Below are 23,167 nucleotides of genomic sequence, written 5' to 3'. Positions count from 1 at the left end.
GTCTCTCTTTACTGTTGCAGCGGTTTTGCAAATTGCAGACGGACCCTGTTCACTCCATAGACACCAATGTTATTCCTGTAGCTTGAAAGACAGCTACTTTTGATAAAACTGGGCTTGTAGCACATTGTCTGCCTTGCAACAATGGGAAAGAGGCACCGTTTATGTTTTGACAACCTATATCTAACGAGTTATTGATGCTGGAAGTCCAAATCTGTGAATATCTTTCCAACTTTACTGAACTTGGGGCCACTGCCACCTAAGGAGTGATATATTTAATTTTGAAAAAAGCATTTAGCCATACTTAAAGCTTTAAGTGCTTTATTAACACAGAACTAAAAATTTTGTATTGTTTTATTATCACAGGTTCTGTCTGAAAAGAGGTGGCATCATTTTAAACAGTGAAATCAAACTAACAAAATGTAATGACCAACCAGTGACAGCCGGGTCGTAATGTTTTTTGAGCAACACACCATACTATGACGTTTTTACAATGATGGTTCTACTATGGAACCAGTTTGACATGTTCAGGTGTTCTTTGTGTGAAAACTCAGAGATTTCAGGTATCAGAAGGTGGTTTTCAACCTTCTTTGTTAACTTTCTGCTTCAACTTTAAATTAAATTTCCTTGACTAAGCCAGCCCTCTGGACTTCCAGTAAGCTGTGTTCCTATTGGCTGTCCAGGTGGCTGCTTGGTGTTATCAGGAACACCTGAGCAGCTCAGTGTCTTCCTGCTTTATTTAGCTGCAGACAAACATTTCCTCTGCTTCCTTCACCACTGAACCGGGTTTGGCTCTGTTGCTTCAGTTTGTTCTTTAGGCGTTGGCTTGCAGCTTCCAGCAGTAAAATCATCTTTAATGTGTTTCTTGGTGTGTTTTAGGGCTTTGTACTGGATAGTTGTCTTGGTAAATGTGGTTCTTCAGCCACAGTTAGCACATGGTCCTAATGTGTGCAGTGATTAGTGGATTTGGTACAGCTGAGTTGTGTCTTTATCTTGGTTGTAGTGAGTCTTCAGAGGTTTTTGGTCAGACACATTCTGTATTCTTGTTTGAGAACCAACGTTGGTTGTCCAGAAGGTAAGAGTTCCTGTCCTGATTCTCTGTTCTCAGAGGTTCTCTGGTAGGCTGCAGGAGACTTTAGTGTTTGGGTTGTACTAGTTTGGTTTTTGTACGGTTTCATTTGGATGACTATCTTGAGGCCCCTCCATGTGGTTTAGTGAGGTTTTCTGGAACAGTTCTACAAAGCAACCTGCAGCAGAAGAGACTGAGAGTTTTTAGAAAGTTCTGGAGACCAGACTTTAGAGCAGCAGAAACATTTATCAGCAGTTTGAGCAGGAGAAGGTGAGCTTCAGAGTAGAAATGAGACAGAAACCTTCTTGACCCGTGTGGTGAGGTCCTGTACCAGGAGTTTGAGCAGGTTGTGAAGAGTCTGTAGTTCTTTGGTCTGAAAGCACAAGAAGAGTCGACTCATCAAAGGAGAAAACAGGAGATATTGTTGGTTCTTCTGTCGCTCTGCAGTTTCCTTAGACTGAATATCAAGTTTATATTTTAAATGATTTCCCATGTGAGCCCAAGAAGACTTCAATAAACTCCCTCCATCCCCTGGACACAACATATTTTATTACCATGTTAAATCTTTTTTTTGAAATGTTTTTGAGTTTTAATCATAGTTTTAGCATAGTTTTTTCTCTTTGCTTGTTTAGTCTTGTCATCTGTGTAAAAGGTGCTAAACAAATAAAGTTGAATTGATAAACTGAATAATTGACTAAGTCATGATTGTGACAACAGAAGTATTTTCATTGTGATTTAAGGGTTTATGTCATTTTTAAGGTTGGGGTTAAAATCTTGACAGAAAAAGAAGATTAAAGAAATAAACTACATAACAAAAATAAATTAAATCAAAGGAAAACAATTAATACACTAAAACTTCTAAAAAGTTTTATTATTAAAAAGATTTAAGAAATTTAATATGTAATTTTATAATTAAACATTTAATTTTTAAATTAAATGTTTTGTCATTTTAAAGGTTTAATAATCTAATTAAATGTTTTGCATTTTTTAAAATGTTTAATATTCTTCTTGTTTAATTGTATTTTTTAAATGTTTAATTATGGAAAATATTTTATCTGTAATTTTTAATATTTGTATTTTAAAAATTTTGTTTAATTTCATACTTACATGTATTGTATCTTGTTGAATTATCTAATTCAATATTTTGTCTGTTTAATATAATTTAATTGTATTTAATGTTTATCTATATTAAACAGACAAAATATTGAATTAGATAATTCAACAAGATACATGTCATTATGAAATTAAACAAATTTTTTAAAATACAAATATTAAAAATTACAGATAAAATATTTTCCATAATTAAACATTTAAAAAATACAATTCAACAAGAAGAATATTAAACATTTTAAAAAATGCAAAACATTTAATTAGATTATTAAACCTTTAAAATGACAAAACATTTAATTTAAAAATTAAATGTTTAATTAGAAAATTACATCTTAAAGACAATAAAACTTCAAATAGGAATGAAACAGAATATACAATGAAGCATTTAAAAAGAAAATTAAACATTAAAAGGTGGTAAAACATTTAAAAAGAAAAACCTTAAAGATTTAATCGAAACATTAAATATTGGGAAAGAAAAAAAAACTCAAACAAGCCGATAAAACATTTGAAAAAACAATTAAACATTAAAAAGACAAAAGATTTGGAAATCAAATCAGACATTAGAAAAGAATAAAAGGTGAGAAAAAAGCAAAACTAAACATTTAAGAAGAATCAAACTAAAGACACAACATTTGAAAAGACACCAGTTAGACTTTAGAAGATCAAATTAAACAGAAGAGACAATAAAACGATAAAAAAGAGGAAAAACAGATAGAGGCCTTAAAGTGTTTTCTAGTCTGAAATGAAAACATCAAGTTGTTTCTTCAAACATTTCCTCTTTCTATGTTCTTGGTTTGATTGTGGACAGATTTACTAAGAACTAATTTCAGAAAACTGCTTTCCAGATAAAGTCTACTAGTAGTTGAAGGCATTTATCAAATTGTTACCTTCTGATCTCCACAAACTTTAATGTTCAGTGAAGAGAATCAAAGTTTGTTGAGGATTTCTAAAAAACTCACAGGTGAAGGTCTGAGAAGAACTCAGATGGATGGTCTAAATGTGAAATCAAGACTCATGGTCACAAGTTTTAAGGCTTCTGTTAACCAGAAAGTTCAAACTAACAGAGAAGTACTGAGAAACTTTTAAAATTTCAGTCCTCAGACTGTCTGAAGGTTCAAACTAACAGAGAACTACTCAGGAACTTAGAAGATATCAGTCCTTGGACTGTGTGAAAGTTCAATCTAACAGAGAACTACTGTGGGACTTAGAAAATTTCAGCCCTCAGACTGTGTGAAAGCTCAGGTCCTGAGGACTCGGGAGGTGTGGAGGCTTTCGAAAGTCTTGGAACTGAGGGTTCCACCCTCCAGCACAAAGGCTGAAGTCCAACCTCCTGAGAAAAACGGTCGAGTCGAGACTCGAGTTAAAAAAAACTCGAAAATGGCAAAAAAATAGATGATAAATGCGCAAAAAAAAGAAGTTTTAGTATCTGAGCGAATAGCTCAGGGGATAAGTAGACAGACTACCAAGTGGAAGGTCGCAGGTTCAAGACCCGCCACTAGCCCTTTTCTTTCTTTGTCTTTGCCAGGATTTTGATAAAATTTAAGAAGGGTCTGGTCTTGAACCAGCGACCTGCAGCTCCACAGGCAAATCCTTAACTCACTGAGCTACAGATCAGATGAAAAGAAGTAATTTCGTCGTCCCTTTGACATCGTAGTTTCCAAGTGACCACACGGGTGGAGCCAAGGCGGAGTCTGGGTGGAGTCAGGGTGGAGAGTAGGCGGGGAGATGGGTGGCGGCCTCCCCCCTCTACTCCCCCACCTCCCCCCACCGCCCACCACACCTTCCCCCGCCTCACGAGTTCTTCGAGTCTCCACGAGTTCTTCGAGTCTCGACAGGTTTTCCCGAGTTTCTTGAGTTTCCACGAGGTCGGAGGCAGAACAAGTTGTCATGAAGAGGTGTTGAAGTCAGTCAGGATGGACTGACTAGAAGGAAGACAACTAGAAGAGCAGGTCTTTAACCACCATCCATAAAATCCATGGAGTCGGCTCCAGAGAAATGAAAGAAGGAATCCACCAGCAGATTTAGTTTTGTTGACAAACTTTATTCTTGTCATCGTGGGACTGCAGTATTTAAAACTGTTCCTTCTATTTGACATGTTTATTAGTTTTAGTGGAGAAAGTTCTTTTAGTTGTCGATTAGTCTCTTAAAAACCAAATAATAAATTGGATTAGTCAAGAGGTTTAAATTTCTTACTTTGTCATATTTTATATATGACAAAAAATGTAAAAATAAAGTGTCTTGAGACAATTTGACCTGTATTTGGCATTATATAAATAAAATTGAATTCAAATTGTATGTATCTTGTAATGTTGGAGTAATTCAGCCATATATGTTGGAAAACACATTTTCTTTGTCCATTAATCTGTTGATTGTTTTCTCCAGTAATTCATTTCTTGTTTTGGTTTATAAAATGTCAAACCCAAATATATTCAGTTTACAGTCATAAAAACCAAAAAGATTTACATTCATGATACAGGAATCAGACAGTTTTTCACTTTTTATCTTAGTTTAGTCAGAAAGATAGTTGATAATGTGTGAATTGTTGCAGCTTGTGAGCCGTAGAAGGTTTTAACCTTTGGGGCCGAGTGTCAGAATACATTTAGAAACCAACATCAACAAAACACTCAACAAAGATTTGAACATCATTAAAGGGAAATCCAACTTTTGCATGACAATGTCTAATTAAAGGACATTAATTTCCAACGTAAATGTGTGATATTCATCCTCTGGAGCTTTCTCTTCACATCATCTTCCACCTGGACTGGTTTGGTCGGGAGCATGTGCAACACACATTTGAAAAACTGCACTTTAACATCAATGAATGACACTGAAGTTTAATCTCTACATAAATGAGACTGAGTCTGGATGTGCTGCTCTGTCATTAACTCCTAAGTTTTGGGAAAGTTCAAACAAAAGAGGACAGTTCAGACAAGACTTGAGAATGAGCTTATTTTGAACTAACATCTCAGACTTTCTGAGCTTCAGCACCTACAGCAAGATATTTTAACAAGCAACTCAAGAGATCCAGAAGTTGGAGAGAGTTAGCTTTAGCTGAGCCAAAGAACATGTGGGACGCTAACCTAGCAAACATTTCAGACTTTACTCTGTGAATTCAGAGAAATAATTTCCTATTTAATGGCAGAGCTACACATCTTAACTCAGTCTCATTAAAACAGACTCTAATTCAGTGTCATCCATCCATATTAAAGTGCAGTTACCCAAAATGTTTGTTGCATGAGCTCCAACAAAACCTGTCCAGGTAGAAGGCCACTTTGACAAACAGGAAGTGGAAGATTCCAAGCAGATTTATAGAAGGGGGAACCGGACTGTACTAAGTGTGGTGGAGTATAGAGGGGTGTTTTGTGGGTTTTTAAGGCTGATAATCATTATTAGTGAGACATTTGGAGTAGATATTCATTTGCAGTAAATGAAAGTATTTAAAATCTTGAGTTAAACTTAGAACACAAACTCTAACAGAAAACTTTGTTGATACGTTTTTGTTTTGTTTAGAGATGTTAAGTTAAAGGAGTTTTATTCGTGACGTATAACCAATCAAATCACTCCAGAAGACAGAGTGACCACAGGTAGATAAAGGTTCAGAGCCAAAGTAGCACCATTTTTAAATGTATTTATTACCGTAAATCAGTAAAAAATAAAATACTGATAATCAGTAAATCAGTCAGCCCACAATTACTACAATTCTGCAATGTATGTCTCTTTCCTTTGACTTGTTATTTGTACAATATACGATGTATATGATGGCGTTTTTTCATACCAAAGGCTCTACTATGATGTTTTCTAACAGACATACGATGCTACTGTGCTTGTTCTGGCCCTGGGCTTCTGCACTCCTCCTCTGTTGTTATCTGGATTGTACTCAGCTGCATGCCTTCGTCCACCCGGCCTCCGTTGACTCGTCCCGCCTGCCGTCTCTGGAGCTGAAGCTGGATTGGAACAGACCAAAGTACAGTCCAATCACGATGCCAGCTGCCTCTCAAAAGGTTCCTTCATCTGGCAGGTGGCAGCACTTCTTCTGAGGGGAAGCTGAGCTGGCCCGGCAGAACTTTGGAGATGTGTTCCAGTGGTTGGTGGATGTGTGGGGAGATAGAGAGGGACCTTTGAATTGTTCACAAAGGAAAACAGGGAACCCATTGGTTGCTTTAGTTTAGGGTGCTACTACGGTGTGTTTTTGGGCTTGAAGAGGTGAAGAGGAAGAGTTTTTTTTTCGTATTGATTATCTTTTACTTTGTTCCTGGTTGGAATGCCCATCAATGTCAACATGAAGTTCACTTTTAGTTCTGTTGATTTATTTTTATTTTACTAACACCCATTTGTTTTTAACCCCCTCACATGTTGTGTTGTTGTAAACTTACTCTTTCAAATAAATTCTCGTCTAACCCTCTGGAAACCAGCGTTTGGACTGTTTTTGTGTTGCTCCTCACCTACTGACAGCTGTGGACTAAAGGCTATACTGTGACGTTTCTAGAGCGACATGCTATACTATGATGTTTGTTGGGCGACATGCTATACTATAGGCTTTTTTAATTGACATATTACTGTGACTTTTTTGTTTTTTTATTTTTTTTGTAGCAACATAAGAATTCGAACAGTTTTAAAAGTTACTATACTTTTACTTGTACAATGAAATTATTATTCTATGGCATTTTTTAGACAACATATTATACTCTGATGTTTTCTTGAATTACAAACTATTTTGACAATATACTGCACTATGACATTTTTTGAACCACATATCATACATGACAATTTTAGGCAACATCCTATCATTTTGCGCTTTTTGAACCACATAATAATTTATGTTTTTTTTTTCTTGACAACATGCTGTACTATGAACTACAGGCCATACTATGTTATTCTTGAGTAAAGCATACTATACTTGTACGTTTTCTGAACTACATCCTATACTATGGCGTTATACACAGAGTGCTTTGGTTACATGTTGATTTATAATCTAGATTTTTTTTCTGTTTTGTTTTTTGACAGGATTACCACAGACCTGACCGTGAACACCGTCGACACCCACCTCAGGGAGACGCTGCCTAAGCTCTCAAGGCTGCTTGGTCGTGGTCTTTCTGGCACGTACTCTTCCAAGATGAGCCGGGAAGTTTAACACTGATGGAATGACGCCAGGTCTAAGCCGACAAACTTCCAATTCCTCCTCAACCCATAGTCTCTGGGAAACCTACATGGAGTAAGAAAAGTAGACAGAGAAGTAATTAAGTCTGTACACAACATATTAAAAAGAAATCATGCAAATAAATTAAGTACAAAGAACCGAATTCGCCAATATACTGGAGACCAGAGCTATTTAATTTGATAAGTAAAACCTTGTTTAGTAACATTTCAATTATTTGAGCAGTCCTAAAAAACTGCCTGTAATCCCAATCATAAAATGGGTTTGGAGGAAGAACACAGATGGTAATCTGGATATACATGAGTTAGGCTTTATAACTACTATTGGTAGTATTGGTGGTAGTAATAGCAATGTGACTACTACTACTAGTAGTAGTGGTAGTACATTTAGTACACTACTACTGCTGATACTGGCACTGCTACTACAACTTGTAATACTATTACAAATGCTGATACTACTTCTACGACTCGAACAGCCATTTATACTACTACTGCTGCTTGTACTTTTAGTATTACTACTACTGCTTGTACAACTATACTACAGCTACTATTAATCGTCTGGTATTTGGTTGTCAAGCTGCTAGCTCGCCTTAGTGTTTTGCTAGTGGCTAACTAGTTAGCTCTCATAGACTGGAAGCTCTCAACAAGATTTCTGAATGAAAAAAGAGCCAAAAACTATTCTTACCTATGAAAAGTCATTCCAAGTTTCCTTGTCTCAATCGTACGACGTAGTGTGTAATTGTATGCAGCACAGTGAGATGGCATACTTCTTGTTTCCGTTTTCATGCTGTCTACACCAACGGAATGCACTGAAACTTTGCTCCCACTAGCTTAGCCTCGCTGTAGCACGCAGCTCAAAGGGGCGTGTCCTATCTACTCATTCATATCTATGAGAACAACGATGGCTGCACATAAGGACGCGTGACGTTGATTAGCTGAGTAAATACCATTATATACAGTCTATGGTAAATACGTATGTGAATCGCATCATTGGCTGCAGCAGCCAGTCACCGGTCACTCACTGACTCACATTGAAAAATAGCACAGAATAAATTGTTGTTTATTTTATTTACAATTTAGGTTGGATTTTTTTTTTGTACGCAGCGCAGATTTTCTGTGCGCGGAGACCGTGTCAGCAGTGCGCAATTACGCACGCGCGCAGCTTAGAGGAACAGTGGTGTCAAATAATTCGAGTGATGAGAGGAGGTACAAAATATGGGCTGCAACGAAATATTCCTAAGTAAGCAAAATATTCTGATCTTCCCCAGTTCAACTTTAATAAAAGTCGTTCCAACCCAGTCTTATCCACAGTAAGTAGGCTGAAAAGTTCCACTAAAGAGTCTGTCAATCCTCAGAGTTTTCCTTCAGGCTCTAGCTGAGTAGCTCAACACATTACATGCAGGCCAGCAGCTGTTCCCTGATAGGTTACGTGTGTGCTGTGCACTCCTTCCTCACTCTTCCTCCTCTTACTTTTTCCTCAGAGATGAGAAAAGATGTCAGCAGTGGGAGGAAAAAGGTGTGAGTGGAAAATAGTGACGCAGTGAAAGGCATGTCCTCGGGGAAACTGTAGCTCGGATGATGAACTTATGTTAACCGAGAATCACATGAAAGCATTTTGAAATCCAAATGTGTGATAATTAGAGTTGTTAGGATTGGTAGCAGAAAGATGATAGATTTTGGCCTGTGGTCCTCTATAATTGCAATGGAAGATAATTCCTATGCATTTTAATTTGTGTATTTTAGGATTTTCAATAACAGACATGACAGATTGCAGTACATGCAGTGGAAAACATCAACAACAAAAAAATGTTTGTCATTTACCTCGCTGGTTCTGTTTCAGATTAGAGTCGTAGAGACTACAATGTGTATCTCTGTTCTGGTGATTTACAGAAATATTATTTCTGAGAAAGCAGAGAATAAAAGCACTTTTGGAACCTCCTGAGTCAGTACTACACCTAATAGAGTGCTGAGGCCCTCTGGTGGTGGATGTCTGTTAGAGGACGAAGGAGTCACATCAAACACATCAGTTGTGCAAATAGAAAAATAATCATGTTCTTTCAGCTCAGACGAGAAAATCAGTTTACAAGACAAGGAAAGAAAAACAACTGATCTGCATTTGTCATCAGTAGCACATAACAAAACAGAAAACGGATCACATCTGTTTAAAAATATTATTTACACAAAACAGGCCTATTCACATTATGAAACAGCTGGAAAAGTGCTACAGTATTTTTGAAGATAGGAACTCACAAGATTTGAATTATTACTTATTAAGTGAGTAATCATACAGCAAGTGTTTGACTTCAATATGTTTTTCAAACCGTTGCTAACTGTCTGAAGAAACAGGAGAAAAGGAGAAAAAAAAACAACATTTACAAAACAGTATAAAACCGTCACATCGCCATATTTTATGGTCAAAATTACAAAATGATCCATGACATTTCACTTCTCCTTTGACAAAACAAAATCCAAGAAACTCATCCATGAAATATTTCAGTATACTCAATTCCAGTTCACTTATATTTCACACAGTCATCATTCATTTTTACTTCACTACTTTTGATATTTACAAGAATTTTTTCCATTTCTGTTTCCAAAAATAGAGTTAAATTTAACTTGTGTTTATGTGAAGAAAACCTAGTTGTATACTGACAAAGTTCCTTTTTCTAAAAACACACAAACCCATGAATGAGGTCAGCTCAGACAATTAAAACCCAATCATGCTGTTAGTCTTATTCTGCAGTAGTGGTCATTTTAATCATTAGAAAGTAAGATCATTTAAACCCACAAATGTCCAACATGAACTGTAAACTATCCAGTGAGTGAGGGATGCTGCAGAGCTAGCTGTCCTTGGTAAACTCCGGCACCTCCAGCACCATGTCGACCTCCAGGCTCCCCGGTAACTCCAGGGCCAGAGCGGGGTGGCACGGCTGGGTGAAGCGCTGTCTGAAGGTGCCCAACAACTGACCGTTCTGGGCATTGTAGAAGGATAGTTGGCCAAGCTGGTAATCCAGAAGTGTGCCCACTCGCTCAGGCATCTCGATCACAAACACACTGGACCGGATGTGATTGTGGAGTAACTGATACCTGCAACTGGAAGGCAAAGAGAAAAACAGCTGAAGTTTTAAAACAATGAGCGCTAGTATTTTAGAAAATGGGGGGAAATTCTGTATGCATACCCTGATGGTGTGGGAATACACTGCAAACTCCATGACTGGTTGTTTTCCCCCAATGGGCTGTTTGTATTGGCTGTGCTGTACGATACCCCCAGCCTGTAAGCAGCACTTCCTGACACAATGGTCTCCCAGTAGTAGAGTCCTTGGGCTGGTAGCAGCTCCCCCAGGATGGATGGACACCTAGAAGACACACAAGCTCTGTTTTAAACTGCATAAAATGTGATCTACCAGGATCTGAAGGTGTCTGGTGAGAGGGTTAAACTTACTGTTTGTCTGACGATATGGTAGTTTTGTGTGCCTCCTGGGTGTAGTGCACGGTGGTCCGGTTCTCTGACAGCTCCAGAGCCGGGTGAGCCGACGCTTTCAACAGGTGGAACCTCGTCCCTGAAAACAGCAACAAGTGAGAGAAAAACATAAAAACCAAAAGCATGAAAGCAGGAATTCTGTTTTGTACTTGCACATGGAGCTACAAAGATCGTTGAAGTGTGTGTTTCTTACCTTTGGTGGAAATGAGAGCAGCCTCGCTCTGTTCGCTGGCACCGGCCTCATTCACAGCTTTGATATAAAACAGGTAATTCTCATTGGGCTGCAGGAGAACCTTCTGTTCACAGACTGTGATACTTGAGATGGATCTAGAAGTGTGTCACACAGCCACACCCATCAATTACTGGAATGAAGCTTTGTGCATAAACATTTTACATCCTAAAATGGCTCAGTGTGTAAAATATTTTGCAGTAGATTTTCATCCAGTTTGTTTGAAGATGTTTAAATCATTTGTACAGTTCATTAGCAGCTTGTTTTAAACTGGCCTACCTGCTATGATCAGTGTCTGAGGTACCAGACATCGTTAAATCAATGTACACTTCTTTCATTCCCAGTCTGCTTGAGTCAAACACCCACCTGAGACCTTCTCCCTCCAGTTCGTACTGGCGACAGTACTCCAAAGTGTAACTCTGTCCGGCCGTCTGTTTCGCTGAGCTCCATCTCAGTGTGGCTGAATTCCACATGATGGTGCAGCGCTCTGTGTCAATCACTGGCACTGATGGAGCTGCAAGAAACACAGCAATAGTCTGGAAGGCATCTTTGACGTGCAATTGCTCACTGCTTCTTGAGTCAGCTCCAGACAGTCAAACTGCTGTCCAGAGAAACATAGTTGTTGTTGTTGTTGTTGTTGTTGTCATAATGTAACAGACCAGAACTCACCATTTAACTCTGACTATTCTAATTTATCTAACCCAGTTTTTTTCTGCACAGAGGACCATTTTGAGAGGATTTAGTCAGCAACATAATGAAAATAACTGAGAATAAAAATAACAATTACATTTGTTTACCGGTTTTGTTAATTATGGTTTCATTTTCTCAAGCGTAACACAAATTTTTGTTCATTAAATGGTAGCAAAATTCATAGATTTCTGTCAGATAAGGCAACAGACTCATTGCCTTTACTATACATGGACTGATCACGCTTACTGTTGAGCGTAGACATTTTGAGCCAAAAAATATCCCAGGCCTAAACTCATGACAGCATGACGAGAGAAATACAAATTTCAGTTTTGCTGTGCTGTTGCAACTTTCGCTCCGGTGTGTGGACTGACCGGTTCTGAAGATGAGTCTCTCGCTGGGCAGAGAGCAGCCTGTATAGTTGACAGCCATCACCCACACCTTGTACATCTTGTCAGGCTCCAGTTCCTCCAGGACGCAGTAACTCTCCTTCACTGTCACGCGGTACTCCTCTGACACAGCTGTTGACAGCAGCGATTTAGATATGCAGCACCTCACATGAAACACTTGAAACAAAATCTAAAGCTGCATCCACTGGAAGACGATATGCCCATTGAAGACGTGTGATAAACTGACTGCTGAATGCATATTGCAGTTTTCAGTTGATCGTTATTACTCTTTTATCATGGTCCAGAACTAAAGTCTGATAATAAAAACAGAGCTTTTGCAGCCATGTTTCAGTTCCAACAGCATCTCGGAAAGTATTCACCTCCTTGTGGATCCTCCATGCAGTAGACCTGGAAGCAGTCTATGATATCTCCAGGGTTGACTTTCCAGTAAACAGTGACACTGGTGCTGGCGGCTGATCCTGGCTCCTGGGCCTGCAGGGTGGGTCTCTGAGGCACTGGGGCAAACACACCAGCAGGATTTGCATACGCCACATGCACAAGATGTCGAGTAGATATATATCCAAACTTATGTATGTTCATAGCACCTACCTGGGATTCCTTTGCGCTGTGCGAGGTTCGAGCTGGAAGTATTGGCCTTGGCGTAGTCCTCGAACACCAGCAGTCCTTTGGGACCCAGCTCCAGTGACAAGGCTGCATCCAGAGCTGCTTTGAGTCTGACCATACAACCACAACACTTAGCTTCTGGCCACAACCACAAATCAGTGACAAAACCCCTTTTTGCTTGGTAAGTAGAATGTTCAAGGAAATCTACCCTTACAGTTTAATATTCATACACGGTACACTCTATAGACTATACAGCGATTTACCACGGCACTAAAACCACAAATAGAAGAAGACATTTTGTCACACTGCCGGGAAAACTCTGGTCCTGGCATTCATATGCATGTTACTTTGACACAAACCACCTATCAAAGCTTTGTTTCAGACCAAGAACACACCCCCCCATGGCAACAGCACTCCCCCTGCCACACAGCAAAAACGTCTCAGGGATGGCTCGAGGAACACGACAAAGAGCCCAAGTGGTTGACTCTGCCTCCAAGCTACCCAAATTTGAATTCCATCAAACATGTATGAGATGCAGCAGGACAAGCCTTATCCATGGAGGCCCCAACCTGCAACCCACAGGACCCAAAGGACCAACATCCTGGTGCCAGATACAACAGGACACCCTCAGAGGTTCTGTGTCCATGCTTCCAAAGGTCAGAGCTGTTTTAGTGGCACAAGGAAGATCTACACAGTATTAGGAAGGTGTTTTTTATATTGCGGCCAAGTGTCATTCTGCAGGTCAAGCAGCATGCTGCACTGGTTATCACCATCATGTACACTACCAGTCAAAAGTTTGGACACACCTTCTCGTTCAGTGCTTTTAATTTATTTGTATTATTTTCTATATTGTAGATTAATATTAAAGATTAACGCTGTTTTGTCTACAACATAATTAAGTATGTATTCTTTTATAGTTTTGATGCATTCAGTATTAATCTCCAGTGTATAAAATAATTAAATAAAAACCATCGAATGAGAAGGTGAGTCCAAACTTTTGATTGGTAGTGTATGTAATTATGTAGCTCAGTGTTACAAAACCACACTAGCTAGCACTGCTTTCACTGCAAACATGTTACCTTTCATGAATGTCTTCAGGTGACTAGTGGAAGAGCAGATTGAAGAAGGATTTATCAGAAATTTGACACAAACCCTGATCACCAATCACTGGCCGAGAACCTGTGATCAATAAGCTTCAGGACTCACCCGTGCATCAGTCTCAGCCTCTCTGGCCGTGGTCTCCAGAGTAGCCTTGGCGGAGTCGATGCTCTCCTGGAAGGAGACGATCTGGTCGTAGAGCTGTTCCAACTTGGTCTTCTTCTCCTCCTCCATGCTGACGGACATGTTGTTGTACTGCTCCATCACCAGAGCCATCATCTCCTCATTCTGTGCCTGCATCGCTGCCTCGCTCTCCACACACTGGTCCTGAGCGAGAGGAAAGTGACAGCCAAGAGAGAGATTAGAGTTCACAGCATTTCTAAAGTAAAGTAAAGTGATGTCCCACTAAAATGTCAAGCTCCATTATGTGCTGACAGCGTTACAAGTGAGGACTAAAGAATAAAGCTTTACCTCTACAGAGTTGTAGGCCAGCTCCAGCTCAGACACCAAGTCCTCGATGTTCTCTGATCTCTCCTGAAGCTCTGAGATCCAGCCACTCAGCTTCTCCTGTTACACAAGCAGTTGCAAGTAGACTATCAATTCTACAACCACCAACAACAATATACAGCTGCAATTAACCAACAGATCATCATTTCAGTTTTGTAGGTATGATGTTAAAGCTGCACCAAATGTAATCTCACAGATACATACAGTACAGTTGTCTAACAATGCTAACTCACATAAAGCACTGACATTTTTAACTAACTGACAGAACATAATGCAGTGGAGGTTTTCTGTCCTGCTGCATCCAATCCAGTGCTTTATTTTCTTAAAGGCTTGTATATTATCTCACAAGAATGCATTCTTCCTTCATTTTTTCCTTCTCTCTTCTTCATGACTGGTCAAAATAACAAAGCAGAAACCTTTTCCAACATTCCCTCAACTTCTACAGCTCATTTAGTCTACAGTCAATTTAGCATTCTAATTCTGTTCTCTGAATTGAGCTCTTTACCTACTTCAAAGGTTTTATTATTCTCTCCCACCAGTTATCATTGAAATGCAGATTGCAACATTCTTATCTTTGCGTGAATATGCAAATGTCATGTACCTGCATGTTGCTTCTCATTTCCTCCAGCCCCTTGATGCTGTGTATTGTTGTAGTTTTCAGATTTATCACAGGTAATAGTTTCAGGATCATCTTTTATGAGATGGTTGGGAACAGCACTGTCTTTTTAAATACACAAATCTATCCAAAATATCATCATCACTTCTAAGTCTTCTTACTTTTCTGTGATTAAATAAAGGTATCTATGAACACTGATTGATAAGGCGGGTTCATCTTTAGGTAAAAATGTCGCCTACTGCAGCTTTAAGGACACCCATCAGTGAAGATATTCCCGGAAGCAGAAGAGTGGCAATCCCCTGTCAACACCCGAACACGGGCTGCTCACATTTAACTAGGTCATGCTGTAGTCATTGATAGCTCCCTGCTCGGCCCATCTGCGGCCGACCGTCTCTCTGCTAAGAGTCAGAACAGGTGTGTTCGTGTTTGAGTGTGAGACTAAGAATGCATGAGCAGACTTGAACACATCTCTGAGCCAATTTCACAAAGACAGACTCCCAGATCTCTCCATTAGTAGGACTTCAGGAAGATGTTTAAGTCCATCTGTAAGTAAATGAAGACTTCTTTCAAACTAAAAAACATGTCTGGGTGAACAACCACACTGAGCTGCTCGGTTCTCTTCACTCCAGCAGAAAAATACTTGTGCCTTTGAGGTATTTACCAGGTAGAAGGATATTTCACTGGGACAATCCTGTAAAGAATGTAACAGCACAACAACAACAAAAAAAAAAATCTGATTGAGAAACAAATTGCAGCCACTGCCAAATTGTAGTTACTGTGGTGTTGACAAATTCTTTTCCATGTCATTGCTGGCTCCACAATATTATCAGGAAACCACAAATTATGAGCCCTTATTGTCAATTTGTGCCAGTGTTACCATGGAAACAGAAGTTTTAGTTCTGATTAAGCAACTTTTTAGGCTTAAAGTAAGTTGTCTTTATTTATGTGAAACAGTTGAACTTCCATGAGACTAATCTACATAAAATCAAACCTATTGCATCTACCTAGTGATTCAACAATTTGTACTCAATTTGGGTAGATTTGACCACACCATGTTTTGAATAAATAGCAACTAAATTTAAATGCTACGACACAATAAAATGAATTAGTTAAAGTCTACGTAATGCATGACACAACTAGTTACACAGAATATAGGACATGTTCGTACCAGTACCAATTGCATTGTCCCCAACAGTATTCAATTCAATTCAATTCAATTCAATTCAATTCAATTCAATTTATGTAGTGCCATTTCTCTCTATGTATCATTTCCATTCAATTCACATTTTATGTGAAAACTTTGCAAAATTTACACTGAGAAACTTTGATCTTGTAATATGGTTCAAATACTGGAGCAAATGCTGCACCTCGATAGACAGTGATCTGCAACTATTACAGAGCACTTATCTAACACAAACCTCAAACTTCCCCAGCTCGCCCATTGGGGACTTTACAATAGACTACTCATTAATATAAATATTCAATATGACTAATGAAACATTATTTATTTAGGCCTGTTCAGCTCTACCTGAAAAATTAATGTCATACACAGGTGACAATATTGATTATATCAATATCTTAGAGTATATTTTATGATATTACAATGTCAAAGTTGTTACTATTAACAAATAAGTGGAGTGAGTTGAATCTACTTATGTATTTTAATTTCTGACTCATACACTTAAATAAAATTGTCATGATTTAGAAGGGTTTTTTCATGATGTAGGAGCAACTATTATACACTTCTAACACAACCAATCTAAAATGTCTTTGTGAAACTGTCCTTATGCGTGAGGAGGTGAGAGAGTGCATTGTACATTCTAGCTTGGAGAACTAGACAGGAAACCATTTTTCTAAGTTGTTTTGGTGAACTTGTCAAGACCAGTTGTCCCTTCTGTGGAATATCTGAGTTTCCAGCACTTCTTTGTGCTGAAGTCAGAGTGGCACTCTAGCTTTCATCTTATTTACAGTCCAGCTGTCATTGTTTCCCATAAATACAACATCACACCCACACAGGACCTGGTTCAAATATCATCTGGAAACTACATTCGATCCGTCTCAGTTTGTGTCATCTTTTCTTTGATTTGGATGCCAGATAATGTAATGTGATTCTTTCTCAAATGTGCCTTGAAATATTTCACTTCACTCATATTGTCTGAGACCTGAATATTGTCCCTCTCTCATGAATGAGGTGTCTTGTAGCAAAGTGTCCTCTCATTGCACTAATGAAGGTTAAAAACATGGAAGAATGGTTTTTGGTGAACTGCAGGAAACAAAACTGAATGATTTTTGAGAGTATTAGAAGGTGCTATAATATTAACGTTGTTTTTCTAATTGTGAAAAAGCAGATGTGTGACCCTGTGGCGACCCAGAGGGACAGCGAGTGAGAACAGTGTGTGTGTGTGAACAGATCACATATCATTCTCTGCTTGATGATGTCACACTGGACCTTTCCACCGATCAAAGCGGAGCATTGCATCATAACAATTCAATGTGCTGCTGCCTGCCAGCTGCCTGACAGCCTCCAATCTGCCAGCATGAATGGAAAGCTATAGCTGACTAATTTAGGACCACTTCATTGCACGATGACCCAAATTAATGCCAGTAAAATGTGCGGCCATCATAAACGTGTGTAGTAATAAAGCTGGTGAGGTGTATGATGATGAGCTGTGATTTGGATGCATTGTGTCGTCGTTCATGAGGACCGTTGTTTCAGCAGCAGTTCGCTCAAATGATCAAACATCTGGGAGACACTGTGAAATTTCTGGAGCCACAGAGGAAACGAACAAAGAGATCTGAGGGATCATGATTTAACCTCCTCCTTTAAGCGGTTGTGTTCCGCTATGCAGCCATTCAATTCATCATCATTTCTTATTGCAGCTTCATTAAGTTGGAGGATGTACAAAGGACAGAGACGTTTCCTGACAGCCCACATCTTTAAACTCCATATACCTTCTGTTCCTAATGCAGCTGGCTTCCTGTTAAGACTCACTGCCGACAAGATCAAGGTTATTTTTTAGACTTTAGAAAGCTCACGTCAGAGTCATTAAAAACTACAGTCCTACTTCTCTCACCAAGTAAACTGATCTTCCTGTGGAAAGTGAGGGACTCTTTAAAATAATTTAAAAAGAAACTCCCAATATACTTTATACACCCTAAAACAAAAGCATACTTACACACATATGTGCATCCATAGAACATTACCTTGATTTCCTCATAGACTTTGTCCACAGCCATCACCTCATGGCTGCAATGCTCTCCAGCCTCACAGTCCTCCTCTGACAGCAGACATCCACATGTGACACAGAACCAGTCCATCCCCTGCAGCTCAGCAGCCAGTCGGGCCTGATTCTCCTCATCTGCGTCGATTATTTCATAGTCGGCCTCGATTAGCTCTTCCTCTGAGAAAAGATCTTCCTTCTTGTCCTCCTCGAACTCCATCTCCATCTTCTGGTCTTCTTGCTTTTTATCAGATTCAGGTATTAGCTCTCTCAATGTTTCAGGTTCTGGTATCTCTTTTGATTCCTGCTCAGATATTATTTCATATTCCAGCTCATCCACAGGCACCTCTGAAGCCTCTGGAGCTGCCTCATCCTGCTCCATCTTTTGCTCTAGATCCTCACTGTGCTTTTCAACATATGGAACTACATCCTCTTCAATAATGCTTGTTTCTGGTTCATCTTCCATCTTGTGCATCTCAGGCTTTTGTTCCAAATCTGCTTCCTCTGACTGTATGTCCTCTCCATGCAGCCCAGATAAATCCTCCAGGGGAGTAAAACTCCTCAGTGAAGAAAAGACGACTTTGTCTTCCTCTAGGTCCCTCTCCACCCTCTGCTCCTCTGTGTCAGCCTCCTCCACAGGTGCAGGTATTGAGTATTCTCTGTCCAAAACATTTTGGGGTAATTCTTCTATTACAATGGTTTCTGGTTCGCTTTCCATTTCAGGTTCTATCTTTGTTTCTTCCAGTGGTGCTCGAAGTTCACATGTACTCTCGGGTTCAGGGAGAGCTGCTATGTCTTCTGTAATCTTCTCCGACCATTTACTCATCTCTATGTCCTCTCCATGCAGACCAGATAAATCCTCCAGAGGACTAAAGCTCCTCAGCGGAGAAAAGACAACTTTGTCTTCCTCTAGGTCCTCCACCATTTGCTTGTCTGTGTCAGCCTCCTCCACAGGTGCAGATGGTGAGTACTCTGTGTCCAAATCATTTTGGGGTAATTCTTTTTCAGTTACAACAGCTTCTGGTTCAGTTTCCATTTCAGGTTCTATCTTTTTTTCTTCCAGTGGTGCTTGAAGTTCACATGTACTCTCGGGTTCAGGCAGAGCTGCTGTGTCTTCTGTAATCTCCTCCGACCATTTACTGATCTCTATGTCCATCTCAACAGCTTGTCCTTTGGGGACGAGGAGGATTAACTCATCACCTACATTCACCTTGTCCTGACCAGGAGTTTTAGATTTGGTTTCTGTTATTGTTGTTTCTGATCCACAGTCAGTCATCTCTCGGTGCTGCTGTTCAGCTTCAAGGATTTCATCATGTTTCATATCTAAATCTGTCTTGACTTCTTCTGGCATCACAGGTTCAGTTACTTCACCAGAAATCTCTGTTTTAACCTCGAACTGCTGACCAGCGGCCTCAGATACACGTTTAGTCAACTTGTTCTCAGCAGTTGGTTCCTCTGGAAGAGATTCAGATTCTTTTTCTTCTTCAGGGGCTGCTGTTGAAACAGCAGTTGTCTGAATGATTGTGGCTTCCTGAAGATCGATCTGAACTTGAGTTTGAATCTCTTTTTCATTTACTGCTTTTTCAGTCACCTCCACCACGGTGTGCACTCCACAGTCACAGTCAGTGATCACCTCGACAGGTGCAACATCTTCAGGAGCAACTTCTTCTGCTTCAGGTCCCTCACATGGTGATATTTCAGCCGATGTCTCTATTTCACTGGAGGGTTCGGCTGGGGAGAGCATTTCCTGCCTCGCTGTCTCAGGTTCTTTCACTTCAACTTCAGTTTTGGCTTCTTCTATTGGTTCCTCATCAGCAGCCACCATCTTGGTGTCAGTCACTGCCTCCTCAGACAAACTCTGTTCAGTGGTTTCTGGTTGTATTTCAGGTTTAGTGACTACTGGAGGCTCCTCACTGCTCACAGGTTCTGTCCCTGCCGTCTTGTCTGTTGTCACTACGAGCACTTCAGCCATTTTCTCTGTCACTTTTTGTGTCTCAAATGGCCGTTCAGTTTCAATACCACTTTGTTTACTTATTTTTTCCTCTGTTTCCTCTACTTTACTGTCCACCTGGTGAGTTCCAGAAAGTGTTTTTTCTGTGCTAAGCTCAGAAGGCTCCGTCTGCTCCATTTTCACGTCATCTCTCACTTGTTGAGCCTCCATCTGTTCCTGCATTGGTGTAGATTCCTGAATTGGATCTTTTGCAACTTCATCAGCCACCATGGAGAGCTGTATGTCTTCCTTGTCTTTGTCTGTTTCTGCAATGATTTCCCTTTTCTCTTCAAACACTTCTGAGTGTAGACCTTCGCACTGATCTCCAACACAGACCTCCTGGATCTTTGGTTCCTCTGCCTCCTGAGTCTTCGGTTCCTGTGCTTCTGTCTTTTCCTTGTCATCTTCTTCAGCTACTCTTACTAGACATCCTGTCATATCAAATTTACTCTGTGGCCACATCATCCTCCCTTCACCTTTATCCTCCATTGTCTCTGCTTGAACATCCACTGTGGGAGTTTCATCTTTTAAAATGAACTTCTCCAGGTACCCGTCAGCCTCCTCTGAATCTGACATACGTCTCCTGTAAGACTTCTCAGATGTCACGCTCTCTGGTTCAGAATATTCCTCATCGCTCCTCCTCCTCTCACCCATAGCATCCTCGTAAAGGTCTGAGTACATGAAGGACATGGCAGTGGGCTCCTCCAGCAGGATGGGGTCAATGATCTTAGGTGGTCCAGGGGAGATATAGATGGGAGTGAGAATGGTCTCTTCAGTCCCAAACAACACTGAACCACTCTCCATGGTTGATCTCTTGCTCTCTCGTCTTGTTCTCGTCCTCCCTCCCTCCCCCTCGTCTTCCTCCTTGCGCTCAGGGGGAGCTCCCTCTCCATAGAAGACCTCATCCAGATGTTCTCCAACTATCTCCACATCTGTAACAAATACGAAAGAGTCTTCGGATGCAGAGGGGCTGTCTGTTGCTGCCTCCTTAGCAGGTTTTTGCTCCTCTGCTTGTGGTTTCGCTGCAGTCTGTTCTGCCTCCTCCTGTGGCTCTGGTGCTTGTTCTCCAGGAACCACCTCATCCAAAAGAGTGAACTTCTCAAAATAGTCTATGTCACTGGTGCTCTCTTTTTCAGTAGGGCTGGGCTCTGTGGCTGCCGGTGGTTGAGAAGAATCTTGCTTCGAGGACTGTGGAGAGATTGCAATCAGCAAATCAATTCAAAGAGGACATGACAATATTTTAATCTGCAAAATTAAGATTAAAAAAAGTTATCGTGATAATGAGATTTGTCAAATCAATCAGATAAATACCTCTTGTGTCTCCTCCTCCACCTGCAGGATGTGATTCTGTTGCTGTGTCCAGCCATTGTGGTTTCGGGACCTGATCTTTGGAGTCTGGTCCAGATAAGACAAATTGTCCTGCAGCTCGGTACTCTCCTCTTCATCCACGGTGGGAAGTTTGGAGGGAACTCTTATGTTGAGAATCTCATAACCCTCTGAAATCAAACTAAACAGCTGCTGATCTTTGCTTTTTATTTCCTCCAAGTCTGGTTCCGTTTTAGTTTTCTCCTGCTTGACGTTGGGAAGAGAAACCTCAGCCATCTCTGGTCTCTCCACTCCCAGAACTGAAGCCGATCTTGAACTTCCAGGTCGGCTCAGCCTGTCCCCCAGCCTGCTGCTACGTCCTCCAGACCTTGTCCTCCTGCGGACTATTTTCTCCTCGTCAAAGACAATGGTGATCTTTCCTGCTGTTCCAGAGCCCTCCATGCTGTAAGCTTCAGAGGTGGAGCTGGTCTCGGAGGCCCAGGGAGTAGAGCAGCGGCTAGAGGCCGTCTCCCAAACAATACCACTGTCCTCACTCTGGACTGTTACCATTGAGAACGATGGATCCACCATCAGGCACTGGAGTTTGGGCTTCACCGACTGGTCCTGGACAACTTCTCGCAGACTGAAGGAGAGAGGAATGGACGGAGTTAGAGGAAGGAGAGCAGGCTGTTTGTGTCGTTCATATGAAGGAAAACGACATGACTAAACAGTCTGACTGCAAGAGGAGATCCTTTTGGCACAGCTCACGGAAATATAATCAGAGAACAAACCAATGAATCAAATCAAAACATATTTGAGCAGCACGGATCCACATTCACATTTTGCACCACAGAGGCAACGTAGCAAATCTATGCTGAAAACACAATAACACCGGTTAATCTTTTCACAAGATGTCTTCTTGAGAGGTGTGGATCTCCAGCATTAGACCAGGTGTGTGGTGTCAGGCTACAAATGTGAGTGATGATCTGAAAAAAATAATGACTAAATGCACTCTGAGCTGTCCTTCCGTCTATGAATACATCTCAGCTCCTGCAGGGTTACAGCAAGGTGACGTCCCAAAGCGTCATTCATGTAATATTAGAAAAGAGATGCCTGGTCTTCTCAGATGCATCCAACATATCAGTGTCTTCTACTATTTATGACATGATGGGAATAACTGGAAGACTCAGTTGAAAGTATGATAAATGAGATGTAAAATATGGGTTTGTGAATAATGTCAGGTGTTAGAACAGAGCTGCCTGCAGTGCCACACTGGCACTTCCTTGTATAAACTGAAGAACAGCTGAGATTAATGGAGATTAAATGAGGCTGATGGAGGATTGCTTTGTGAAACTTGAATATACCTGTCCATTCACACTCTTCAGAGATCACACACGGCCTGCTTTTACCTCATTAAAGCAAATTATATTTGTGTTAAGAAGCCCACAACATTAAAAATGGTGCATCTCCCAACAGAAAAGAAACCACTTTACACAAAGATAGTCAGCCATAATTGAAGTTATTCAGCTTGTGAAAAGAGCACCTGTTCTGTAGCTCTTCCACTTCGTCTTCATCGTCCTGGCTGATGGCATCTGAAGTTTCACACTGAAACTCCTGCAGCTCTGTCATCTCCGTGTCGAGACTCTCACATTCCTCCATCTTGGTAATTTCCTCCAGATCTTCTCTTTTT

The 23,167-nt window shown here is 40.4% G+C and overlaps 1 protein-coding gene across 2 annotated transcripts; it reads right to left on the bottom strand.

The window, feature by feature from the left end:
• Positions 1-9,357: 9,357 nt before the first annotated feature.
• On the bottom strand, positions 9,358-23,157 carry cmya5 (cardiomyopathy associated 5). Of its 2 annotated transcripts, XM_023289884.3 has the most exons (14): positions 23,021-23,157; positions 21,484-22,120; positions 18,166-21,360; positions 14,310-14,405; positions 13,947-14,165; positions 13,820-13,842; positions 12,726-12,850; positions 12,497-12,631; positions 12,102-12,248; positions 11,407-11,554; positions 11,005-11,138; positions 10,773-10,890; positions 10,510-10,686; positions 9,358-10,423 (listed from the first exon to the last, which is right to left on the bottom strand). In XM_023289884.3, the coding sequence occupies exons 1-14, from the start codon at positions 23,134-23,136 to the stop codon at positions 10,171-10,173; spliced, it is 5,523 nt and encodes a 1,840-aa protein (XP_023145652.2). In that variant the 5' UTR covers positions 23,137-23,157; the 3' UTR covers positions 9,358-10,170. The 2 variants fall into 2 exon arrangements, 1 of the variants encoding a protein (XP_023145652.2); XR_002747264.3 differs by lacking the exons at positions 9,358-10,423; positions 10,510-10,686; positions 10,773-10,890; positions 11,005-11,138; positions 13,820-13,842 and having other exon boundaries at positions 11,413-11,554.
• Between the last annotated feature and the right edge of the window lie 10 nt (positions 23,158-23,167).

This window comes from Amphiprion ocellaris, chromosome 6, assembly GCF_022539595.1.
Source record: "Amphiprion ocellaris isolate individual 3 ecotype Okinawa chromosome 6, ASM2253959v1, whole genome shotgun sequence".
In the NCBI taxonomy this organism is placed as follows: Eukaryota; Metazoa; Chordata; class Actinopteri; family Pomacentridae; genus Amphiprion; species Amphiprion ocellaris.
Note: the sequence above shows the minus strand (reverse complement) of the source record. Positions and strands in the feature narration are given on the sequence as shown.